Raw genomic sequence first — 22,603 nt, 5'->3', positions numbered from 1 at the left:
AAATTTAAAAAGCAAAAGTCAAAAGTTTTTTGTTTTTTTGCATTTCAGTGAACTAAATTAAATTGAAGCAATATAGTATTAACAGAATAAGAGTACATTTTACTTAAAGAAAATGTTTATATGGCTTGCGAACGAAAATTAAGGTGTAAGAGCAGGAATAAATTTTCATTAAAAAATCTGAAATTGAAATCCAATATTTATTCGAAGATAACGCAAAAAATATCTGGTAAAACAATTTCAGATTTTGCCCTGTTCGAATGTTTTAAAAACCCGAGACAAAATAAGAAAATTAAAATCAAATTCCGTTGATTTCATATCACTGAAAACAAAAGCCAATTTAAAGCCACTGGCACAACAAAGCAAGCTAACAGCTAGAGGTAATATCGACACAAAAACATTTAGGAAATTATTAAAAAGCGAAAAAACAAATCATTTTGAATATCATCCACAGTGAACTCAACAGGACTGACTTGTAGAGGCACATAATAATATGTAAATTTCCTCAACTGCTTTGTAAGGAAATTATTAATTTTAAGGTAACTTAGTCAGTTTTTAATCATTATTAAGAGTAAATTGGTTTTATATACTTCACACAGAGCAAACTTAACAATTTTAAAGTAAATAGAGAGCTGAAGTTTAAGTTTAAAGCTTTTGAGAGATTTTTAATGAGATGTTGTGTTTTTCTCAAACGTGATCTCATCGCCTATTATTATTATTGTTATTCATATTTTTAAAGTTTATCTTGTTCATTGTGAAGTGCACTGACGTAGCGACTTTCAGATAAACCTTTGAAGGAGCTACTTAGAAACGTATGATAAACTAGCATATTTCACTACTTTATTAGATGCCAATGTGAAGTGAAAACTGTAAGGCATTTAATTAGCAAATTACTTTTTTAGTTTACAAAAAATGTTGAATATAATAAATTTGCTTATTTCGGCATTTTTTGTCCAAATTTCAGTAAGTATTCGAACTTGCAGTATTATATAAATTTAAATTCATTAATTAGCAGCTGTTTCTAGCTGTAGAATATATGCATTAACAATAAAATTTTTAAAATACATTATAATTTTAGTATTATTGTTATATACCTATTAACTGACTGAGAGCTCGCAATTTATGGGATTAATATTACTTTTGCAAGAAACTGATATCATATGAATAGAAAAACAAGGTTTAATTTTGTTTTAGACAAAAATTAATTATCTAATTCTAAAGGAGGTGTTTATGTAATTTTTATATACAAAATTTGTGTTAAATAAAATTGTTTACTAAAAATTACCTATGGTTCTTGTCTAAAGCTGTTTTCAAAATCCGAAAAGATTTAAAAAACAGAGCGTTTGATGCTTTTACTATCTGAAACGCGCAACTATGAATAAATGAATTTGATGCCTCCAATAAAAAAACCCTCTACAGTGTCCCCAGATCTGCATTAATTTTATTTACCAGACTACAAATTTACGGCAAATTTTCCACTTTTCTTACTTTTACATAGCGAGGACAGCTGCTCGTTACCCTGCCACAAGGCCAAATACTTGGACACGAGCTTCAAACCTTCACGAGTAGGCCTTACTACGCTTACCAATCCATACCATATGCTGCAGCGCCAGTAGGCGAACTGAGGTTTCAGGTGCACCTAATAAAACAAGCAATAACTCTTCACTAACCTACCGAAGATTCGCATTTTCAGGCTCCTGAAGAACCGGAAAGCTGGACAGGCGTTTTAGATGCAACAGAGGACAGTCACATGTGCTATCAGATGCAATACGATGGTCCAGAGGAGAGTGAGGATTGCTTGTACATCAATGTATTTACTCCTGTTTTAAATAGAGTAAGTTCAGAAACAAGAAACCAAATTTCTGTTAAAACAGAAAGTTGCAATCCAGGAAAACGATGACACAAAGTTGCCAGTTATTTTTTGGATCTATGGTGGCGGACTTCGCAATGGGGCTGCAAGATTTCAAGATTATCGGCCTGATTACTGGATGGATGAAGATGTAATTCTGGTTACACATAATTACAGAGTGGGAATGTTTGGGTTCCTGTCTACAGGCGACAGTATCATACCAGGTACAAACTATTCTAGAAAAATGTGTTGAATAACACTAAAAATGTGCCGCATTCCAGGTAATAATGGACTCAAAGACCAAAACTTAGCCCTGAAATGGACATACGAAAATATTCATCTATTTGGAGGCGATAAGGATAAAATAACTGTCCATGGGCAAAGCGCTGGAGCAGTTTCGGCCAGTTATCACCTTCTTATTAAGCAATCCGCTGGTAAGTCAAGCTGGAAAATGATCCATAACGAATGCCCGTTAATGTTATTTTTTAGGGTTATTTCGGTCGGTGATTGCAGAAAGTGGCTCCCCGCTTAACATGTACTCATTCATAGAAAATCCGAAAGATTACGCAATCCAACTGGCCCAGGCGATAAATCCAGATATTTCCTCCGATGCCGACAGCGAAGAAATACGAGACTTTTTACTCAGTTTGGATGGGAAGACCATAGATAACTACTCAAAAGCGACTGCAATTGTAAGCTTTTATCCAAAAGGTGAAAAATGTGCGAAACATTTCGTCTGGAAAAAAAATCTTCAATTCATTAGAATAAACATGCCCCAAAATATATGACTTTGAACGGAGACTAATTACCTAATTCGAAAACTTGTCAACTTTAAGTAAAATCTTCAAAGTACTTAGACGAAAATAGTTTCATCACTAAGTGGCCTATTCTAATTAACAACATCTATGTGATACTCTACAGACAATAATTTCTTCTAGGCTCAGCCAGCGGCTGTAATTGAGCCGGAAAGTCCTACAGCTGTAGTAACCACAGAAATGTACGAAATGTTTGAGTCTGGCGACTTCTACCAAGTGCCAGTTCTGATGGGAATCTGCTCAGAAGAAGCTCTCTTCATTGCTACATGTGCGGATTTTCCCAATCAGTATAATTTTTACTTTTACTTGCTTTTATAGCGGAAAACTACCCCATAAGATTAGGACGCACTTATGATGCAAATGAAGCCTTAGTGGTGCCTGATATATTCCCGCATGATGAAGACATCGACACGGCTGTTATAGGAGAGGCAGTAAAGCTGGTTTACTTAAATGAGGAGGATCCTTGGGCAGAACACCCGGGACGGGTTGTAAGAGTGAGTTTCTAAATTTTCCAACTAAATAGCACCCTCTCAGTAACATTGTAGCATTTTAGTGACCAGAGATTCGCCAGAGCGATTATCAAGCAAGGAAAACTGATTTCACAGTACGCTCCGGTTTATTTCTACCAGTTTTCTTATGATGGAGACGTAGGCGGATGGAATACTGTGGTAGAAGGTACTTTTTCGTCAACATTTTTGAAATTGAAAAAATGTTTTCAATTATATAAAGCATCATTAGTTTCATCCATTTCTTGGGGTTTCAGACGCAGAAAAAATTCAACATGCAGAGGAGCTATACTACGTGTTTTTGAATAGGAGCTTGAGCGAAATCGATGAAGGTGATGCTCTCACTCATAGGAGACTTGTTAGACTGTGGTCCAATTTCATCAAATACGAGTAAGTATCTTCTGAAGAAAAAAACTTTGTCAGGACTCTTTGTTGAATATGATCCAGTAAATTTTTTTGGTTCTTCTACAATGGAGTTATTAATCTATTTAATTCGAAGATCCAGCACGTTTCCAATGGGTTTTTGCTTCGTGTTGAGCCAGAGAGGCAGACATGTTTTTTTAACTGTTTTCAGGTTGTTCACTTGTTGTTGTTGTCATTGGTATTTACGCAAAAATCAAGTTTTTATAAAGCGGAAATGCAGATCTGCGCTTGTGAACAAAAGCATCATTTTTCAACTTGGTTGAAATGTTTGCTTCAAGAGTTATGCAGTTGATAATTTTGACTGCGAAAAAATAGTACTTTATATTTATCTTCCTCACAACTTCTTCATAAACTTTTGCATTATATATATTTATATGTAACCACATACATTTTTCCCAGAAATCCAACCCCAGAGCCTGACGAACTTTTGGAAAACATCGAGTGGCCAGCCGTTTCTCCTCTGGATTATAAATATTTGAACATCAACAATTCGTTGAGCATTGAGCTGAACCCAAAAGACCCGTACTTTTCCAAATGGGAAAATGTTTTTGAAACGTACGGTCGTCGACCATTTTCCACATTCTAGAACAGGATGACGATTGAATACATATTTTGCAACCGCGTTTAATAAACCAAAGTGTTTTATTCCAAAAAAATCAAGTGTTCTAACCTTCGCAAGTGAAAGTGATTGTGTAACAAGATTTTTCATTAACTTTATTGAGAACTTATTTTTAGGCAGTGCAAGTCTTTTGATTGTAGTGCATTTTTCTGGTGACTTCGATTCTTGATGCTCTTCTTTCTTATGTTTGAAATAACGAATTCTTCTCATTAACAATTTGTTTTCATTCATTCTCTCACTTGAGAGACAAATAAAACGCGTCCTTTTTAAAACATCCCGCTACACTTTGTCGCATTAAACTCCTCAATTTCGCAAAAATTTAACGGTTCCATCAGAAGCTTGTGAAACTTCGTATCTTCAATACAAATCATCCGCTTCTTACACCTCAGCTACTCATATCAAAGTCTCCGAGTTTGGATCTTCGCAGCTTCTTGAGCTTCTCCATTAGAGCAATGTTGGTGGTTAGGCTTTTCTCCAAAGCATCAAACAGCAAATTTTCCTGGAAAAATGCAGGAAACGGCATGTCTTCCAACGCAAACACATGCACATTGCCATCAATATCGCCCACTATCAAACACCTTCCACTTTCTATGAACTGGACTATGGTATTCCTGGAACCAGTAGGTGACTGAGTCTCTGACTGGGGCTTCCAGACTTTTCTCTGAAAGTCCCAGAGCAAAATGGTTTTTCCATAGATAGAAGCCAAAATGGTGGAATGAGTCGGGCTCCAATCCATTGCTTGGACCGACATCATGGTGACAAACAACTCATGCAAAGGCTCGGATATACCTAAAAGAATCCATAAGGAATATGAAGTGAGTGGTTTGGGTGGTACCTTCAGCCCAGATGCGCAGGTGCCAATCATCCCCACAAGTAGCATAAATCTGCTGGCTGAAGGGGGAGTATTTCAAGTCGTTGATTGGACCATCATGTGCCAAGAACAAGTCCAGGTGCTGGTTCAGATAGTTGGTGGAACATTTATGCACCACGCCCTCATTGGTTCCAACTAAATAAACGTTCGCATCATCGGGGTGCCAGCGAATGAATCGGGCACCTGCATACCGAGACACAGGAATGGTCAAATTCGAACATTTTTTCATTGAATTGTACCCTTTGAGTTTGCCATCGGCTTTCGATACTCTCATCATTTGTTGAGCCTGAAAATAGTAAGTAATCGAAGTGGAATAGTGAAAAACACGTAAAAGAATTCTAGCATAAAAGTACTAATTATATTCAAAGTTGAGCGGCTGCCTGTTGAAAGCATGTTTTAGCAGAAACTTATCGAAATGGGAGTTTCCAATTTTTCTGGAACGTTTGAAACGATTCATACAGATATCTAAAAAACACACTTGGGCGTTTTTAGATAAGCATGATTCGCATGAATCAAGCTGAATAAATAAGTGTATTGATCATATATGCTAATTGTAGTGGTTCACTATAGTGGTTAGGGAATTTCACTTAAAACTTGTTTGAAGTTCATGTTCAAATAAAAAAATTATTAAGTTCAAGTCGAAAATTTCCAGGTCGAGGACGAAAAGTTCCAGAAAAGAATTCGAACTGTTTTCGAGTGGTTTATTTTCTTGCGAACATTCAAATTTTTGATCAAATTAAAAAGAGAATCCAGTAGGCAACAAATAATAAAAAAAAATAGTGTTGAAAACGAGAATTTGCAACTTAAATCTTGATGATTTTATGTAGGCAGGACAATAAGCGATAAAATTGCGAAACCGAATTCTTACTCTCAGTTACCAGAAAAATTATCCAAAATTTGTTGGCAAATTATTTTAAAAAATTTACAACTTTAATAGACATTTTTGAATTAACGCGATATAATGAGCAAATGAAGCAACAAAATGTTGGTTTACTTTTCCGGCAATTAAATTTTTTTTATTTATGTTGGAAATTTGAGAATCTAATTTGCTAAATTAAATTTTTTCAATTTTTTGAAATATTTACGTCATAATTTCGAATAAAAACCTCAATTTTTGGAATCCACTTAAACCAAAATTTTGCAATTTTTGTCGGGAAATTAGGAGTCAAATTTGTTTGAAGGTTTTATTCAAATTAATAATCATGAAATTTTGCAATGAACGCAATATAATGAGCGAATTAAACGACAAAATTTGTGATTTTTTTGCAGCCAATTAGAATAAAAAATGTTCTTCGATTTTTCGCTGCTACTCCCATAATGGTTAATAAAAAACGTCGGGTTTGAAATCCAAAAGTTCAGGGTTGAGGTAAGAATTTTGTGACTTAAATTTTGATAGTTTTACTTTTAAAATTTTTTTAAAAATTTGCAACTTTAATAGAAATTTTGAAATGAACGCAATATAATGATCAAATTAAACAACAAGTTTTTGGGTTTTTGCTGGCAATTAGAATACAAAATTTTATTGGATTTTTTGCTGCTTGTCCCATAATGGCCAATAAAAAAGTCAGGTTTGAAATCCAAAATTTCAGGGTTGAGGTAAGCATTTTGTGACTTGAACAAAATCTTTTATTGAGTGGTGATGAGAAATTCCTTCGAAATTAAGAGCCTGCTTTCACTTCAGTTGCCACTCCATTCGTCAAAGAAAACAGAGTTAAATAATAAACTTAATTTAGTAGCAAAGAAGAAGAAATATCGTTCTTAAATATTCATAGGGTCAAGAAACCCCAGATTCAAATATTTAACTGAAGATTGCTGGTCTTTAATGCGATTATTTAATTAAAAGCGCCATAAACCTAAAAAACACGACAAAGTGTGGATGATCCGCAAGAACAACCATCCTAAATCTTAAAAAACAAATGGCAAACCTGCAAATCCTTGGTATTTTCTATTGTGTAAAATATAACCCGGCCATCATCAAAAGACGCGCAAATTTGTTCAGTTTCCTTTGTTTGGTCGATATTGGGCCTCCAGACGACACTCCAAACGGCATCAAATCCAGGCACATTTTCTCCGATCAGGTTTATATCTCGGCTTGTAATATTTAGGACCAGAACATGCCCGTTGTAGAACCCGATTGCTAATAAATTGGGATCCTGCAAAAAACAAAATTTTTCAATTTGCGAACAGATTGTCCCCAAACAGGAACGTTGCATATTGAGTTTCATTACCATTTGAATTGAGCGCAATGAAATAAAATGGCCAGCAATCAATGTTTATTGATGAAAGTTTCGTAAAATGAAAAAACTTTTGGCTTTACTGTGAACTTTAAAGTTTCACAGAAAATAGGTAAAGTTCTAGTGCGTTTGCAAATGTTACTTTTTTGTGCGTTCCTTTCTTAAGGGACATTCTGGATATTTTATGTGTTTTCCAATGGAAAACGCCCAAACTATTAAATGTGCAGTCAAGAAAAAACTTACTTTGGTGGAAAAGCTCAACGTAGTTACAGGATTTAAAAAATTATAAACTCTTTCAGGTTGAACGGGATTTTTTATGTTCCATATCATGACCATGCCAGTGCTGGTTTCAGCAAAATAAAATTTACCGTATCCAACAGCTATCAGGTCTTGGTTAGTTGGATTCCATTCGAATGATGTGACACAACGACCTAGTAGAAGGATCAAATTAAACAAAACTAAATAAACTAATTAAAAAAAATTACAGACGATATTAGCAAATTGTATTTGATCTGAACCTCAATGTAAAGTCATTGGAATAAATCCGACTGAAACTCATTACCTTTAGTGGCATTATTTGCAAACGTCCATAACAGATTCAAGTTATACTTGTACTGGATATCATCTCGGAAAATGTCTGGATCGGACAAACCCCTAAATCGCTTTTGCTCTTCATTGAAACAGTTGTTTGCCAATAGGCGCTCCACCACACAAACGGCTTCTTGAAATCTGGGATTTTTCATTAGTTTGCATAATTGCTTTTCGTCTGATGCCATTTTATAGCTCTCGAGCGAGGATTCGGACAATAAGGTATCGACATCGCTAAAACGATTAGGATTAGAACAAATGTAATTGAGTTTAATTGGAAGACGTAAACAAAGAAACTCAAGCGATGATGATGAAATAAATCTCCGTTAATGTTTGTTTGAAAATACTACACAAAAGAATCTCAGAAGAAATGAGCTCAACATCAACAATTATTGTGTAATATTTCCGGCCGCACGTGAAATCCTGATCGTTTCCAAACCCAGTAAGCGTCAAATTCCATTTTAGTATTACCTGTCTTCTGAACTAGAGGACAACTCAACTTTGGACTCCTCCTTAGCTGCCGTATCGTAAGTATCAAACATTTCCCAATTAGAAGCAAAAGTGTTCCTGTTGCAATGCTCCATGGGTTCGGCTTCAGTGTTTCTGGACTTTTTCAATATCCGGACTGTTTGAGCTTCCGCATTCACCACTTTTCTGTTCCTGCCCTTACCCACAGTCAGGTACTCATATTCCTGATTCTTCAGCTCAGCTGCATCTCCTTTAAATAATGTTTTAGTCATATTTTAGCACCGGATGCCCTGCTTTAAATAGACACAAGTTTAGAGAGAAAAAAAGCGTTGGTATACAGTTTGAAATAAGCTTCATTCTTTTTAAAATCAGCAACTAAGAAGTAGTTGATGGTAAGGTAGATGTAGCAAGTAAAAGTACCTTCTTCGGTGTCTTTCAAAGCAACGCAGCTCGGTATGTCCAGGATGAAAGTGGTTTCAGTTTCGCTCAAAACCAAACTTATATGAGTGGGAGCTTTCATTTTCTGGCCGGTTATGGAGTCAAAGGATGAGCCGACCACTACTTCTGATGATTCCAGTCGCGCTGCTTCTGTATCGAGTTCAGTTAGAAGATCCCGCACTACCACTGGCTCAAATAAATCAATGGAATCTTTAACAAAAATGAACATATAAGTGCGCTTATCCAATAGTTTGCTTGATTAATGTTGTCGTGGAAACTCGCGCCTAATGGAAAACGGGGTGGATATTTCAGAATAAGGCAGCAAATATATATTGAGTGTTTGCGGTTAAAAAATTTATAAGTGGTTTGCATCCTCAGAAATCGAAGTTAATTGCCAAATAATAACATATAAAGATATCGCAGATTTTCTTCTTCAAATCTGTCCATGGTTGTTGAGCTGCCTGGCTAGCACGGGCTCCAGATTTTACACCGCTCGACCCGCAGAGTTACCTTACTTCATCAGCACCTGCCCATCAGTACCTGCACTCGATTACATTTTCATTTAAAAAAAGTTGGTAGATAACAAATTAAGTACAAATAAAAATCAAACCTACGTCATCCTGTCTCATCTGTATCATTAGAACATTTCCAAATCACCTCAACCACTCCATTTTCACACCAAATAAAAAGGATTCTTACCACCACGAAAATAGCTTCCAACAGTAGTGTTTTCTGCCATCTCAGTTCTAAATCGAAGAGTCGATCTGGGAGCGTCGAACGTATTTCCCATGGTTGAACCGCTATCCCCCCAAGACAACGTCGAAAGCTCCTCGTAAGTCCCAAGTTGTCGTTCTTTAGCCAAATGGTACAGTTCGGGATTCAACGGTTTGGGAGTCATGTTTTTCCCATCATAATACACTGTGAAGGCCATCGATTTGCCTCTGAGGATGGTTTTCGGTTTTCCTGGAGTCAGAGAAGACGTGGGTCTCTTGACCAAAGTAAGCTGGAATGTATCTCCCGCTTCCGCCATCGTGCAGTAGAAACTGAAGCTGTTTGGAGCAAATTTGCAGCAGTTTATAACTAATGACACTTAAATTACAATAAGTGCAGGCAGGTTTTTTAATGTCAGAGAACAAGAGTTGAAAGGTTAATTATCCAAGGAAACCTGAGCTATGCAAACATGCATTTTGTATTTTTGTTAATGGAACAATCGGTATTTAGCAGATCGGCTAATAGATTGTTCGCTCCACCTTCCATCTTCCTCTCGAAAGGGGCTACAAAAGCATTTTTTAAAAGTTGGTTTTGTTGAAAACTTTTTTGAAAACAAATTGATTTCTCGCAAAAAAGCCTTAAGCAAAATTGTATACTAAATATTTATTTAAATGTAACATTGGAAAATTTTGTGGTCTCTCACTAAGAAGATTTTAAGTTCACGATTACGCTTTTTATTGGGGCACATCCAAATTTTCACTCCATTGCCAGATTTTTAATTAGATTTTATACAATTTCTCCGTTTAAAACCAAAGAAACATTTCTAGAGCTTCCGAAGTATTTCGTTTTTTGACAAAGCATTCATTTGATTTGCAGATTTGATACGTTCTTTCACCCGACCGGTTTCGTCTCAGGAACTTTGAAAAAAAGAACACAAAAATATCAACTATAATTTATTTGTACAGTATTTGGACAGTATGGAAATCGTTTCCACTAATTTCCTTCGGGGTTGCCCAACCAAGGGTAACTCTTCGGGCAGGGGACGCATGAAACCATCAGTCGATTCTGTCCTTCGAGGTTTTCCAAATTACAACTCGCTTTCACACAGCCCAAATCAACCTCAACTGCGGATGTTCGGAATTCGGATAATGGAACAGGATTCTTAATCCATTCAATGACCTGGAAAGCGAAAATTTCACACCATACTTCCTCGAGTTGTAAAATACTCACTCTGGCTTGCGAGACCAAAAACACATCATTGGCTTCCTGAATTCGATCGAGCCCATCGTTTAAGCCCTCCCAAGAGTTTTCCACACTAGTGAACAAATTTTCCTCGATGATCAAAGTGAGTGGTGCCTTGTTTGCTGCTTTCACTGTTTCAACTTGCTCGACAATCCAGTCGGAAATTTCCTGCGGAGTTTGGCTGCAAAAAAATATCGAATAGTTATCAGCTCCGAAATCTGCTTACCGCTCTTACTCATTTCTGCTACGGAAGCATCCAGCAAGAGTGTTGCAGACGTCACCATCTTCACTGATCAAATCGACAATAGGAGCGACCCAAAAGCCTTTGTAAGCTTCAGTAGGGCATGTGGCCCCAATGTCGCAGTCTTGCGTAGACGCATAATCCAAAGTATAAGGAAAGTAGCGCAGCTTGGATGGCCAGGAATTGTCGTAGGTGAAACCTTGGGCTGTGAAAGCCTTCAGCGAATTGTCACCAGCAAGCTGAAGCTGGGGAGTGATTGTACCCACAATGTACTCTTCAGGAATATTGGCGAACTTGGAGATAATTTCTCGTTGATTGCCAAACTCCCTCTCCAGTAGCTCTTGGTCAGCGTTTCTCCAGTAGGACTGGTTAACATTGTTGCTAAAATCTAGCAATGCTTCACGTGTTGCTGATAACGACTAGCAAATGAAAGACTTACGAAACGGAATGGACCCCAATCTCAAACCCATAGGAGGCAAGATCGTGAACGATTTGGTAGTTGCTGTACTCGTGATTGATGTAGAAAGTAGCTGAAACATACTCTCCGTCTGGATTGGTTCGGGGCTCTACCAGAGGAGACCATCTGTTCTTGTAGATATCATCGGTGGCGGCATCGGTGAAAGCCAGCACAATGAGCTAAAACAATTAATGTTTCTCTTAATTGATGTGAGGCGTGAGACAAAAAGTGGCATATAATGTTGAGAGTTATTAGAATAAGAAAGTTGCCTATGTATGTTTCTGTGGTTCAACAACTCAGGATGCAAATGCAGTTTGAAGAACGTTGTGAGTATGGTTTATCTGAAATTGGAAATCCATTGTGCAATTGATGACTATTTTGTGACCCTCATATGGATGAGAACAGCACGTAGCAACATTTCTAGTGCTTGATGTTGACCTCGTTTCGAGAGCCAGTTTAAAGGGTTTTACATATCAAGTGAGGAGACAGACAAGTCACTTGTAGGAAACCAATAAATATCAGGTTTTCATCAGCAAGATGCATTTGAGGAAAACTTCAAAAATGTTCATTCGCCTAACAAAGAATATCAGCGAAAGGCTATGAACTGAATTTTGTACCTGAGGAGTTTCTTCTAGACCAAGAGGTCCGCTTGTTGTGGAACAGCGACAATTCTCAGCAATATCACATTTGGAACTGTCACAGGGTTCTGCAACAGCTTGAACTTGATGCAGACACACAGCTAGCAGAAGAGGCAAACCAATGAGAAATTTCATTTTAAATGCTTTGAACGCTTGAATTTTACAGTGAAGCACTACCTAGATACTGATGGGACTTTCTCGGTTTATCTGTTTATATCAAGAGGCTCGATACTGAAAAGTTTAATCAATAAGATATGTCAGATTGCTTTTTCGTTTGATGGCTTTCTGATAATCCAGGAACAATCGAGCATACTTAGAGATAGGATTTTTTTAATGATCACTTCCTGATTTGAGGCAAATGTTAAACTACAGCAGTACTTGAACAGCACGGTTAGACGTTGGTACTGTGWTGTGACGTCAATGGATGTTTATCGRTTCGGTTGGGTTTTCCAGGTTTACATGAAAAAATTCCGACCCTTCAACGTAAAACCCATATTGAAGTGAACTTTGAATTTAATYTTTTTCACACCGGTATAAATAYCTGACAATATATTTGAATAATAATCAATCATTTAGTAAGAGTTTCTGTTGCTTGAAAGCTGGTAGCATTTTGTCTAACTGTCTCGTTTGGGTAATWGCGATTAGTTTGCAGCTTAATATCAGATTTCGGGATTTTCCAACCTTGATTTGATGAAGTTTTTAGTAAATTCAGCAAATGCATAATTCTGGGGTTTTTAGACTCACTTGTGTACCGAAGATTTCCGAAGCAAACATTAAAGTGATTTGAACCATCGCATCCAGAATTGATGATGAATGATTGAAAACTAGATCAAGTTAATATGACCAAAGACAATAATCGCATTTCAGTATTAATATTTTTGATATTCGTTTTGCCTAAAAAATAAATCATAACTGGACCCATGAATCCATCTTGAAATGCCGAATCATCGACAGAACATTATATTTTCCTTATCGAAATAATCAACTGTAGTAAAACAATGCGCAATTTCTTGTTATATTCCTTTGTAAAAATGAACTGTGAAATAAAAGTCTTCCTTTGGCCTGCATTGTTGCTTTGGGCATAAAACGTGCAATAACTCTGCCTAACGCACAATGCTGAAGGATAATGAAGTACTTTCCCTCAAGCGCAAATTACAAGAATATTCACTTAAAAACTCATGTTTGGTGGCGGTAAAATCAGATTACTTTATAGCAAAGAGGTAGTTATTCAACTTTGGGCCATGGCAGTTGTTTATGCATGTTTGATGTTTGCAGTTCAAAGAAAGTGAATTTTCCATCCAAATGGTAAGCGGAAAAAATCGTGCTTTAAATGTTGACTGATTTTTTAAATAGTTTTTCTTGTTGCTGATGTTGGTTGTAAAATCGCCGTCAGTTGAAAGCAACTATGTTGAAACGAACCCTGCACTATCCAAAAGGTATTTACCTGGTGACCAAACAGCATCTTCAGGACATACAGAAGGTTTTCATTATTATCACAGTTCAGCTCCAGGTAATTTATGGATATTCAGCATATTCAGGGAGTCTTGTATTATTCATAGATATAATTTAATTGCTGAGTAAAATTTTTAAGCTCCTCTCGGTTTGTCATCGCCCTCGCCAACAATTCCGCATTCAGTTGCAAATCAACCTCTACTTTCGGGAAATGACTTACTCGCCGCCCTTTTTTTAAGTGCAGTCTTACGACTTCCAAGGGCAAAGTCAGATGTAAGTATAGCAAAGCCAAGGGAATTAGAAAATTAATACTGTTTGCAAATCGACCATGGTGCAACTTTCCGCTATCAAATGCGTGTAAAAATGTAAAAACTCCAACGCAATTTGGTGTTTTCAGGTCGGAAATCATCCAGAAGAAGTTTCCGTTAATCCTTACATAACTTTGTTACTCTCACAATATGGACGCTATTTGCCCATTCACGCTTTGGGCACAAAAGGACTTTACCACTATGCAGCTGCAAATAATTACCACAATAATAAACCGTTTGGGTCATACAAGGTTTATGAAGATGCCAGATAAGAACAATTAGTTGAATAAAAACAACGATATTTTAAAGCAAATAAAAATGTTCAAGCAATTTTCCAGCAGTTTATTTTATTTATTCCCAGCAATTTTATTTTTAAAATAGAGAAAAATGCGCTAATAGGAGCCACTCGGACACCTTAAAATGTATTTTACAAAGTCGAACAGAATCCATAAAAGATACATCAAGTTAAATACCAATTCTTCATGAAGGTGATTCTGGTTTTCTTGTGATTAGTTTTTTTGTAAGTTAAAGGGAGTAACGCAGATTAGAGCGAACATTAACGGAATAACGAAAATAAGAATCTCAATTGCTCGTGCATATTTTTCGCGTATTGCCAGTTAATAAAACTATTTCTTGGAAAAAATAAGTGTATTATTTATTGCAAAATGTAATTTTAGTTCTTGAGTGTCAGGAATTGAACGTAAAACTTTGGTCATTTATTATGAGGATCATTTAGCAAGCCCGCCAAAGGTGGAACTAAAGCGACAAATAAAATATTTGAAAAATAGTTGATTCGAATTCAATTTGAGTGCTTTATAACTTATGAAATTTCGGCGATCCATTTTCAAACACTTTTTTTTTTAAATGCCAGTTAAATCAAAGACCATTCAATTATTTCCCTGACAATATCAATAAATTATTGTCACTTTTGACTACCATCGAATAATGTTTGAAAATTGCAAATCAAATTGAGTATTTTGCAAGCAAATGCAGAATTACTGGTGGTGCGCAATATTGTTTCGCATTATCTTGCCATGCCTCATTATCGCGTAAGCGCAAGTTGTACAAGACTAAAATCACATGTAACAAGTCGAAATAATTGAGGATTTTGGAGATTCCCAAAAGTTGTACGGTACACGTAGTTCAAATGCGGTTTCCATAACTAAATAAGAAAAAATGATATCAAAAGATAAGCTCTATACAGGGTGTCCCACCGGGAAACGCCGCGATCGATATCTGACAAACTGTACTTAGGAGAAATTTGAAAATTGGACAGTGAACCGAAGTCATTGGGGGCAAGCGATCTAAAATATTTTCAAGATGGCCACCCTTCCGATTATACCGGAAGTGCGTGTCAACTTGCTTATTTTAAATGGAAAACCCTATATATTATTAGATTTTTGAATTCCATTCCAAATTCTAAATGTATTTAATACATAATATCCTATACCTAAGTCTAACCGTTTTTGAGATGGAATTTAGAATTTTATGTAAAAAATGACAGTTGCAGCCACTCGAATAATTATTAATTTCTCCTATAAGGGAATTTGTCATACTTAATTTGAGTCTCATTTATTGTTGAAAACATTTTGAAAACTATTAATACAGTGTTAAAAAAATAAATTTTAATATACAGCTGAGAAAACCGCCCAAAATCAATATTTTCAAATGAAAACCCCCCATTTTTGATAATTTTGTCATATTCAGTATTAAAAATAAGTGTAAGTTTTTGTAACGATGTTTATTCCAAAACTGTTTAGTTTTCGAAATATTGCCAATTTAATGTTTTCATATGGCTATTTTGCAGCCTCTTCTTTTAAATCCTGTCACTCTTAGTTGCCATGACGAAAGTGGCCATTTTTCATACCATAAAAATTGCATTAAAAATGCCCACTTTCGTAATGGCAATTAAGAGTGACAGTTAAGAGTGAGTTAAAAGAAGGTGCTGCAAAATAGCCATATGGAAACATTAAATTGGCAATATTTTGAAAACTAAACACTTGGAATAGACATTGCTACACAAACTTACACTTATTTTTAATAGTGAATATGACAACATTATCAAAAATGGGGGGTTTCATTTGAAAAAATTGATTTTGGGCGGTTGTCTCAATTGTATTTTGAAACTTATTCTTTTAACACTTTGTATTAATAGTTTTCAAAGTGTTTTCGAAATTCCATTAAAGTAAGTCCTTTTCAACTATAAATGCGACTCAACTTAAGTATGACAAATTCCCTTATAGGAAAAATGAATAATTATTCGAGTGGTTACAACTGTCATTTTTTACATAAAATTCTAAATACAACCTCAAAAACCGTTAAACTTAGGTATATTATACATAAAATACATTTAGAATTTGTAGTAGAATTCAAAAATCTAATAATATATAGGGTGTTCCATTTAAAATAAGCAAGTTGATACGCACTTCCGGTATAACCGGAAGTGTGGCCATATTTTAGGCGGCATGCCCCCAATGACCTCAGCACACTGCCCAATTTTAAAAATTCTACTAATTACAGGTTGCCAGATATCGATCGCGGCGGCTCCCGGTGGGTCACCCTGTATATTGTTGAGGAGGATTCTTGTTTTCACAAACTGTTTGTTGGGTATTTCGCCTCAAAAAATGTTTGTCTTAAAAAAAGACAGAATTTCCTCACGTCGTGCTCTTATTTTGGGATATAAGAGCACTGTTTACCAATCTGTAATAAAAGACGTGAGAAAATTCTTTTTTTAAAGATAAATATTTTTTGAGGCGAAATACCCAACAAACAGTTTGTGAAAAAAAAATATAAAAAAAGTTACACTTTCACCGCCATTGCTTGAAACTGAGCAACGCACCTCTGAGGATTCACCACACTCGGGCTTGCAAAACGTCCGAAAGAATCTATTGCGACCTAAAGGCCCGAAAAACTCACTAATTGTTAAAAAAATACTATTACTTAGTCCCATTTCAGCTGGCTGTTACAGACCCACCCTCACCTCGTATATTTATATAGTAATGGGTTGTTACATGCCCTTTTTCTCGGTTCCAACGGAAGAATCCATGGCTGCTGCTACCGGAGCATACATGAAGCTGCTTGTGGTTGTGAGCACACTAACGTCCTCATTGGCCATTAGTACCTATTTTGTGCTGTACTTTTCTTCGGATCCAGCATTTGATTTCGATGTACGCAGCCGAAAAATGTAAATACTGCATCCTTCCAATCGGTTTATATTTTAGTACTGCAGTTCTCTGGAAATTATTATCCGGACGATTGGAGTGATTCCATTCACAGATCTGCCTATGAAAGATGTTATCAACTGGTGTCTTCCAGGTGAACCGAAATAATGTTTCAAACTGCGAGTCAGGAGTATTTTTTAGAGCCCTTGATGCTTGTAACCTCCCTCATGCTACTTATGGCCTTTAAGAGGCTTACCAAAGGTAATCAAGGCGGTGAAACCCAGCAAGCTCTGGAGGAACTCAATTTGCTGGAAGCTAAAAGCCGCAGAAAAGTTCTGAATATGATCAGCTATTTCGGTAAAGTCGTCAAATTTTTCATGGATTAATTATAAAGTTCTTTAACACGTTTTCAGGAAAATACTTAGTCTGCCTGCTCTTTTGTCTTACCTCCATCTTAAAGCCCAACGTTTTTGGAGCTGTATACTACATAACTTTTCTAGTCGCACTGAGCTTGTGGGCCAATAACCAATCACTGGAGAAGGGGTTTGCTCGAATAATTGCCTGCTCAATTCCAGTGCTATTCATAAACATGACGATTCTATTTCTATATCAGTTTCAGTACTTTCAAGATAGGCATATATTTCAAAGTGTTATTGGACGGTAAGTAGAGTAAGGATGGGAAAAAACGGGCCGCAGTTTTGGTTTTAGGCTGTTTAGCTTGGTGCCTTTAAAGACCTACGAAAACTGCAAAGATCCCAGATTATTTAAATTTCATACGAGCTCTACCGCCACCTACATGATGCCTGTTTCCATCTTCATTTTGTACTGCAGCACTATTTTGGTCAGTAGAGATATTCTTCAGGCAAAGGTAATATTGAGCTAGAAAAATATGACTAAGGAGGATTTTTTCACAATTTATTGACGAATTGCCGTCTTGTTCAGATATCGATATGGACAGTCCAAGTCCACATTCACGATACCCAAGTTCCGAAAATTGGCATTTTAGACCACATAATCGGTTTAATTGCAAGTTGCAAAATAAACACTTCAACTCGATTTGCAGGGAAAATTAAGATAAGGCTTCGACTATTTTGACCAGGAGAAAGGCTGTTTTCTTTTGCGTTTAATAAAATTGTAAAAAATGCTCAATGGTCAATGTTTTCGACTTGAAACCATAATTGGTGTACATCGATTTTCTCCAAACATTTGAAATTACAAAATTTCTATCTTAGAATCTTTCCTAGTTTTCAGTATTTTAATTTTTGCTCCAATGTCTTTGTCTTCACTTCTTCAAATGAGCTCTTCAATATTATCTTCAACATCTACACTTATTACTTCAATACGAGAATTATTCAGGTTTCTCTTGGGAATGAATTTGTTTTTCAATGTGAAGCAATTTAGTGTCTGTAGAATTAGGAAAAAACTGATGGAATTAAAGTTCCATCTTGAGCTTAAAAGGACTTGTGCAAATAATTTGGTCGGTTACGTTTGAAAAAGGAAGATCTAATTTCTAACAAAACGTGGGTCAACTCTAAGAATTGTTAGTTTATCTGAATAACCGTGTAAATTTGTATAAATTACAGTTATTGTTTTAGGATGGCGTTTTTAATCTTTTAATAGCTGTATTTTCGTGTAAAAAACGGAGGAACATCGACGCTAGATGGAAAATGACTCTATAGAAGCTGCAGGTAATTTTTTACATCGATGCTCAAACTTTGCAACCTTAACTTTTCCTTTTGAACTGCAATACTTTAAATTGTATTAGTATAATAACGCATTTTTTGTTATTATTTTTTTATTGTTTTTGTTATTGCATTATCACCACTATTATCCAACTTTTCTTTAATTTTTGAGGCACACTATAGTGTTTTTAAAGTAGACACTCATACATTTGTCAACTATTGGATCTACACATTTATTGGATCTTTTTCAGGTAAACCGAGAAAACCAGACAATTTCCATAGAAAGTGGCTTGCTGATGGACCAAATTAAACTGATAATAGACCACATTTTGCAATTCGTGTTCAGCATTTCCCATTTAGCTGCAAATTTTATGATGATGGTACATCTTCTATTCCGCATTTCCATTCAAATATTTAGCAGAAAAACATTTTTTTAGATCTGAGCCATTGCTTTTGTTGGATGGAAAAGCTTAATTCTTCTTCTGCTTGCCAACTTGGTATGGATGATGCCTTCGAGGAAAAGAATGATGCTGTTCATGAGTCCATTTTTTGCAATATTTATGTACTTTTTATTGATATCCGCCTATATTTATTCTCTGGACTTAAGCGGACAGGAATTGCCTTCTACTGTGGGGCACATAGACTTCAGATCAGGTAAAACAAGCGAAGAATCAGAGAAAGTTAAAATTTTGCAGCGAACCTTATTTTTAGGTATTAATAGGCCAAACGACCTGAAATGGATAGAGTTGCTGGCCAAATCCATGATAGGAGTTTTAATCTTTACGACCATGAGGCGCCTTTTGCAAGAAAAAGCGCTGGCAAATCAACAAGCAGTGGAAAATGTCGCTGGAAGCAGCTCATTAACACCGGAAGCAAGTAAATATATTTTTTTAATAAGCCTGTTGTTGAGATTGGAAAAAATACAATGCAGAACGTTTGTACCGTTTTTAGATGATGCCAATCTTCTCTCATTTGCTGAGCCTCTCAAAAGTTCCATTCTACGTTTCTTTGCCACATGGTGGATATGGATAGTGGTGTTAACTATGCTTTGGATGGAGTTTTGGAACAAAAGCAGCCTATTCAGAATTACTTTTGTTGTTCTGGTTATGATATTTTTAATCACGTTTCAGGTAATTTATTTAAGGGCAGAAAGTAATTGTAAAGATCTTATGGAGAATCTGAAGCAGTTGCTTAAGCATAATTTGTATTTCATGCTATAGTTTTGCTCTTTTGCCACCTAGAAGAAATTTCTATGGTTTTATTGGTGGATTGTCATCGTTTACTCGATGTTCAACTTACTGGTTCTATACATGTACCAGCTAAAATCCACCAGAAGAATGCTGTTGTTACTTTTAACTGAAGCCCAGTAAGATTTCCAGATGTCCAGACGTAGTTAAATTCCGATCCAAACATTTTTATTAATTAATTAATGCTTTCAGTTTGTTTGTAGTAAGCTAACGAAAAATAGTGAGGACTGAAAAACAAATATTGATAGAACTAAAAGGTGAATTAACTGACTTTTGGAAGCAAATTAGTCGATTTTATAAAAAACGCGTTCATTGCCAAGATCTTTAATCTGATAAAAAGTTCTATGTAATTTGCTTGTTTTCGGTAAACTTTTTTGGATATTTCAATTCTCTTTTTTATTCAGATATCTCTTATAACTGCATCACTCGCAATGGCAATGCGGATGGATGCCATGGCGATTCTTTTGGGCCTTTGGCTGCTGATTATGTTTACTCTCAGTAGAAAATGGATGCTTTAGGCTTTAGTTTCCTTTACTACTGCTGATGGGTTTTGCCATTCCGGCACAGTATCTTAATTCGCTTGGATGGTGGCCATCATATTTTAACAGTAAGTTGAAAAGGCCATAAAATTAAGTAGTTGAATTTCTGATTCCCACTTAGAAAGCCAATTGTGTTGGCTGTATTAACACTTGAAACACTTCTCCAAGTTCCTCCAGCTGTTCCTCGTACGTTTTTTGTTGTTTGGTAGATTCGAAGACACTTTTCTGGAATTCGAACGATTTCCGCTTAAGATTGCACAAATTCTGCCATCTAATGAACATGGCCCATCCACCGAAACAAGAAAAAATCACCCTCGACTTTGTGCTTCTGTTGGTGTTATCCAGGCAGTGGTGGGCTTTCAGAAGAGAACGGAGAAGTGAAAATAGTCCAGCAGGCAGCAATGAAAGTGTGGTTCATCTAGCTGATCATCCGAATATTGTAAATCCCGTGCCAGATTTCACCACATATGCTAAGTGAGAATAGCCGGGATAATTGAGCAGGTTTTGTGAGGGTAAAGTGGTGTTTTCAGGAATACTTTCGACACCTGCAGCCAGATTTTGTTCAGCAGCTGGTTTTATTGGTCGTTAATGTCAGCATTTTTTGCTGGAATAATGAGAACTTCATTGTATTCTTTCGGGTTTATTTTGTGCGCCTCAGTGTTTCTTTGGGAGGGAAGCGACATTTATTTGAGGCCGCCCAATAAAATTTTATTGAGGTAAAAGAACTTTTTATGTTGAGATAAATCTACCATTAAATTTGTGACTTTTTCAGGTGGAATTGTTTTCTGGCCTACAATATATTGGTGATGATCGCTCGTGCAACTAGCCAAGTTTTCGGATGCGTTTCAACTGTGAAATTTTTAAGTAAGTGTTTTGGGCAAAAAATTATACATTTATCTGCAAGTTTCCAACTGGGACTGTATATTTATACAGTCCATATTCCAGGTTTTTTGCTTTTGGATGCGTGGATAAATTCAAAACGACCCAAGGTGTTCCGAACCTGACCAGTTCAGCTTCTTGTACAATTCACTATGAGGCTCTGGGTATTGGTTGGGACTGCGTTTCCTTCTTTTGCCTCATTTGGCAGCAACGGATCTTCAAATCGTACTACTTTATTCACTTGGTCACCGATATTAAAGCGCGAACTATTCTGGCTAACAGAGGTAAGTACTTAAGCGCACAGGAAAGTATAATCGGAATAATCCACCATGAAATGGCCCAGAACTTATTGCTGCTGCAGAGGAATGGGAAAATATCCCTCAGGAAGTAATCAATAATTTGAATATTGGAATGGATAGACGTGTAAAGGCGTTGTTAAGAAGTAGAGGCTTAAATACTGAATATTAATTATGTTGTTCAATTTTTGAAGTAATAACTTTTTATGGGAGGGTGAACCGATTTTTCTCGGTCACGGCGGCTCCCACTCGGGCCTCTTCGCGTCTGAGGCCTGAGGCTTGGGACGCACATATGCACTTTGAATTCGACATTTTTCTCTTAGTGCGGGTGCATCTGTAGATCTGATAAACTTTTCAAATACACATTGCGTTATTGAACTGACGGTAATTGTGATTCATCAATTATTGAGTGTGATATTATTGTGTTCGGTGCAGTTTAATTTATAACGCTGATAACAATAAATCAATAAATGAACAAGAAGAGATGAAGCTGCAGATACTGCAAATACTAGGTTAAGAGTGCTCATGTACTAAATGCCTGTTCGAGTTGCCTTCTTTTAAATTTCCCATTAAAGTACACACACAATTATACACACTAAAGCAGGTTAAGTGCAAAAAAATGCGGATTGTCCAAAAATTTGCAGAAAAATGTATTATAAACTTTTGAAAATCATCTTCAAACTACCGGGTATTTATCATTGCAAATGAGATTGCACATTGCCGTGTACTGTTTAATATTGTTTTAAGAACTAACAATCGATGTTGTGCAACAAAATTGTGCCCAAGATCCACTATAATAAAGTTTTTGAAAAACTGTTGGACCCATTTTAAATCGCCTTATTGTTGGCGGGCGCAAATTCGTATCAAGAAAAGATTAAATTAAATTAAATCGTTTCGATAGAATCCCGGTACCGATTCCCTATGTCTTACGTTTGTAGTCCA

The 22,603-nt window shown here is 36.2% G+C and overlaps 6 protein-coding genes and 1 long non-coding RNA gene across 7 annotated transcripts; 5 read left to right on the top strand and 2 right to left on the bottom strand.

The window, feature by feature from the left end:
• The first annotated feature begins 64 nt into the window (after positions 1-64).
• Positions 65-4,222, top strand: LOC109533352 (juvenile hormone esterase). The gene is made up of 11 exons (XM_048660671.1): positions 65-960; positions 1,496-1,630; positions 1,691-1,831; positions 1,887-2,070; positions 2,128-2,280; positions 2,336-2,538; positions 2,785-2,929; positions 2,980-3,155; positions 3,207-3,336; positions 3,425-3,557; positions 3,990-4,222. Exons 1-11 carry the CDS (start codon positions 910-912, stop codon positions 4,174-4,176), a joined length of 1,638 nt encoding a protein of 545 aa, XP_048516628.1. The 5' UTR covers positions 65-909; the 3' UTR covers positions 4,177-4,222.
• Positions 4,223-4,283: 61 nt separating this feature from the next.
• Positions 4,284-10,019, bottom strand: LOC109533344 (dynein axonemal intermediate chain 4). The gene is made up of 8 exons (XM_048660666.1): positions 9,508-10,019; positions 8,791-9,018; positions 8,374-8,620; positions 7,877-8,136; positions 7,558-7,745; positions 7,006-7,233; positions 5,045-5,366; positions 4,284-4,998 (listed from the first exon to the last, which is right to left on the bottom strand). Exons 1-8 carry the CDS (start codon positions 9,836-9,838, stop codon positions 4,595-4,597), a joined length of 2,208 nt encoding a protein of 735 aa, XP_048516623.1. The 5' UTR covers positions 9,839-10,019; the 3' UTR covers positions 4,284-4,594.
• Positions 10,020-10,459: 440 nt separating this feature from the next.
• LOC109533345 (chitin deacetylase 7) lies at positions 10,460-12,350 on the bottom strand. Its single transcript, XM_048670371.1, has 5 exons — positions 12,077-12,350; positions 11,442-11,638; positions 10,997-11,383; positions 10,750-10,942; positions 10,460-10,698 (listed from the first exon to the last, which is right to left on the bottom strand). The coding sequence occupies exons 1-5, from the start codon at positions 12,230-12,232 to the stop codon at positions 10,513-10,515; spliced, it is 1,119 nt and encodes a 372-aa protein (XP_048526328.1). The 5' UTR covers positions 12,233-12,350; the 3' UTR covers positions 10,460-10,512.
• Positions 12,351-12,410: 60 nt separating this feature from the next.
• Positions 12,411-14,188, top strand: LOC109533354. The gene is made up of 6 exons (XM_019898649.2): positions 12,411-12,728; positions 12,836-13,317; positions 13,373-13,402; positions 13,451-13,607; positions 13,689-13,822; positions 13,947-14,188. Exons 2-6 carry the CDS (start codon positions 13,276-13,278, stop codon positions 14,127-14,129), a joined length of 546 nt encoding a protein of 181 aa, XP_019754208.2. The 5' UTR covers positions 12,411-12,728; positions 12,836-13,275; the 3' UTR covers positions 14,130-14,188.
• A 2,668-nt stretch (positions 14,189-16,856) lies between these two features.
• Positions 16,857-17,704, top strand: LOC125502592 (piezo-type mechanosensitive ion channel component-like). The gene is made up of 4 exons (XM_048661219.1): positions 16,857-17,024; positions 17,079-17,172; positions 17,220-17,375; positions 17,432-17,704. The coding sequence occupies exons 1-4, from the start codon at positions 16,857-16,859 to the stop codon at positions 17,680-17,682; spliced, it is 669 nt and encodes a 222-aa protein (XP_048517176.1). The 3' UTR covers positions 17,683-17,704.
• A 954-nt stretch (positions 17,705-18,658) lies between these two features.
• On the top strand, positions 18,659-19,566 carry LOC125505904. The gene is made up of 4 exons (XR_007282544.1): positions 18,659-18,706; positions 18,952-19,080; positions 19,138-19,354; positions 19,412-19,566. It is a non-coding gene; the product is annotated as an uncharacterized LOC125505904 (long non-coding RNA).
• Positions 19,567-20,356: 790 nt separating this feature from the next.
• On the top strand, positions 20,357-21,833 carry LOC125502591 (piezo-type mechanosensitive ion channel component-like). The gene is made up of 6 exons (XM_048661217.1): positions 20,357-20,554; positions 20,696-20,960; positions 21,017-21,202; positions 21,259-21,431; positions 21,476-21,649; positions 21,727-21,833. Exons 1-6 carry the CDS (start codon positions 20,491-20,493, stop codon positions 21,831-21,833), a joined length of 969 nt encoding a protein of 322 aa, XP_048517174.1. The 5' UTR covers positions 20,357-20,490.
• Positions 21,834-22,603: the final 770 nt, after the last annotated feature.

The sequence above is a fragment of the Dendroctonus ponderosae genome, unplaced genomic scaffold (genome assembly GCF_020466585.1).
Source record: "Dendroctonus ponderosae isolate FM_Combo_2020 unplaced genomic scaffold, Dpon_F_20191213v2 Dpon_F_20191213_1, whole genome shotgun sequence".
Lineage (NCBI taxonomy): Eukaryota > Metazoa > Arthropoda > Insecta > Coleoptera > Curculionidae > Dendroctonus > Dendroctonus ponderosae.
This window is presented reverse-complemented; position numbering and strand designations above follow the sequence as displayed.

What these genes read in the sequence shown, in the direction of transcription:
- LOC109533352 (XM_048660671.1), top strand. Translation starts at nt 910, where the DNA reads ATGTTGAATATAATAAATTTGCTTATTTCGGCATTTTTTGTCCAAATT. An exon ending in ACTCAAAAGCGACTGCAATT is followed by an intron (nt 2,539 to 2,784) that starts GTAAGCTTTTAT and finishes AATTTCTTCTAG; the next exon opens with GCTCAGCCAGCGGCTGTAAT. An exon ending in ATGGAATACTGTGGTAGAAG is followed by an intron (nt 3,337 to 3,424) that starts GTACTTTTTCGT and finishes TTGGGGTTTCAG; the next exon opens with ACGCAGAAAAAATTCAACAT.
- LOC109533344 (XM_048660666.1), bottom strand. Translation starts at nt 9,838, where the DNA reads ATGGCGGAAGCGGGAGATACATTCCAGCTTACTTTGGTCAAGAGACCC. An exon ending in TGGAAGCTATTTTCGTGGTG is followed by an intron (nt 9,019 to 9,507) that starts GTAAGAATCCTT and finishes TTTTTGTTAAAG; the next exon opens with ATTCCATTGATTTATTTGAG. An exon ending in CCTGCGCATCTGGGCTGAAG is followed by an intron (nt 4,999 to 5,044) that starts GTACCACCCAAA and finishes GGATTCTTTTAG; the next exon opens with GTATATCCGAGCCTTTGCAT.
- LOC109533345 (XM_048670371.1), bottom strand. Translation starts at nt 12,232, where the DNA reads ATGAAATTTCTCATTGGTTTGCCTCTTCTGCTAGCTGTGTGTCTGCAT. An exon ending in GTCTAGAAGAAACTCCTCAG is followed by an intron (nt 11,639 to 12,076) that starts GTACAAAATTCA and finishes TAATTGTTTTAG; the next exon opens with CTCATTGTGCTGGCTTTCAC. An exon ending in TTTTGGTCTCGCAAGCCAGA is followed by an intron (nt 10,699 to 10,749) that starts GTGAGTATTTTA and finishes TTCGCTTTCCAG; the next exon opens with GTCATTGAATGGATTAAGAA.
- LOC109533354 (XM_019898649.2), top strand. Translation starts at nt 13,276, where the DNA reads ATGTTTGGTGGCGGTAAAATCAGATTACTTTATAGCAAAGAG. An exon ending in GATTACTTTATAGCAAAGAG is followed by an intron (nt 13,318 to 13,372) that starts GTAGTTATTCAA and finishes TGATGTTTGCAG; the next exon opens with TTCAAAGAAAGTGAATTTTC. An exon ending in GTGAATTTTCCATCCAAATG is followed by an intron (nt 13,403 to 13,450) that starts GTAAGCGGAAAA and finishes TTTTTTAAATAG; the next exon opens with TTTTTCTTGTTGCTGATGTT.
- LOC125502592 (XM_048661219.1), top strand. Translation starts at nt 16,857, where the DNA reads ATGGGTTGTTACATGCCCTTTTTCTCGGTTCCAACGGAAGAATCCATG. An exon ending in ATCCAGCATTTGATTTCGAT is followed by an intron (nt 17,025 to 17,078) that starts GTACGCAGCCGA and finishes TTTATATTTTAG; the next exon opens with TACTGCAGTTCTCTGGAAAT. An exon ending in GAATATGATCAGCTATTTCG is followed by an intron (nt 17,376 to 17,431) that starts GTAAAGTCGTCA and finishes ACACGTTTTCAG; the next exon opens with GAAAATACTTAGTCTGCCTG.
- LOC125502591 (XM_048661217.1), top strand. Translation starts at nt 20,491, where the DNA reads ATGGGTTTTGCCATTCCGGCACAGTATCTTAATTCGCTTGGATGGTGG. An exon ending in CCCAATAAAATTTTATTGAG is followed by an intron (nt 21,203 to 21,258) that starts GTAAAAGAACTT and finishes TGACTTTTTCAG; the next exon opens with GTGGAATTGTTTTCTGGCCT. An exon ending in TTATACAGTCCATATTCCAG is followed by an intron (nt 21,432 to 21,475) that starts GTTTTTTGCTTT and finishes AAACGACCCAAG; the next exon opens with GTGTTCCGAACCTGACCAGT.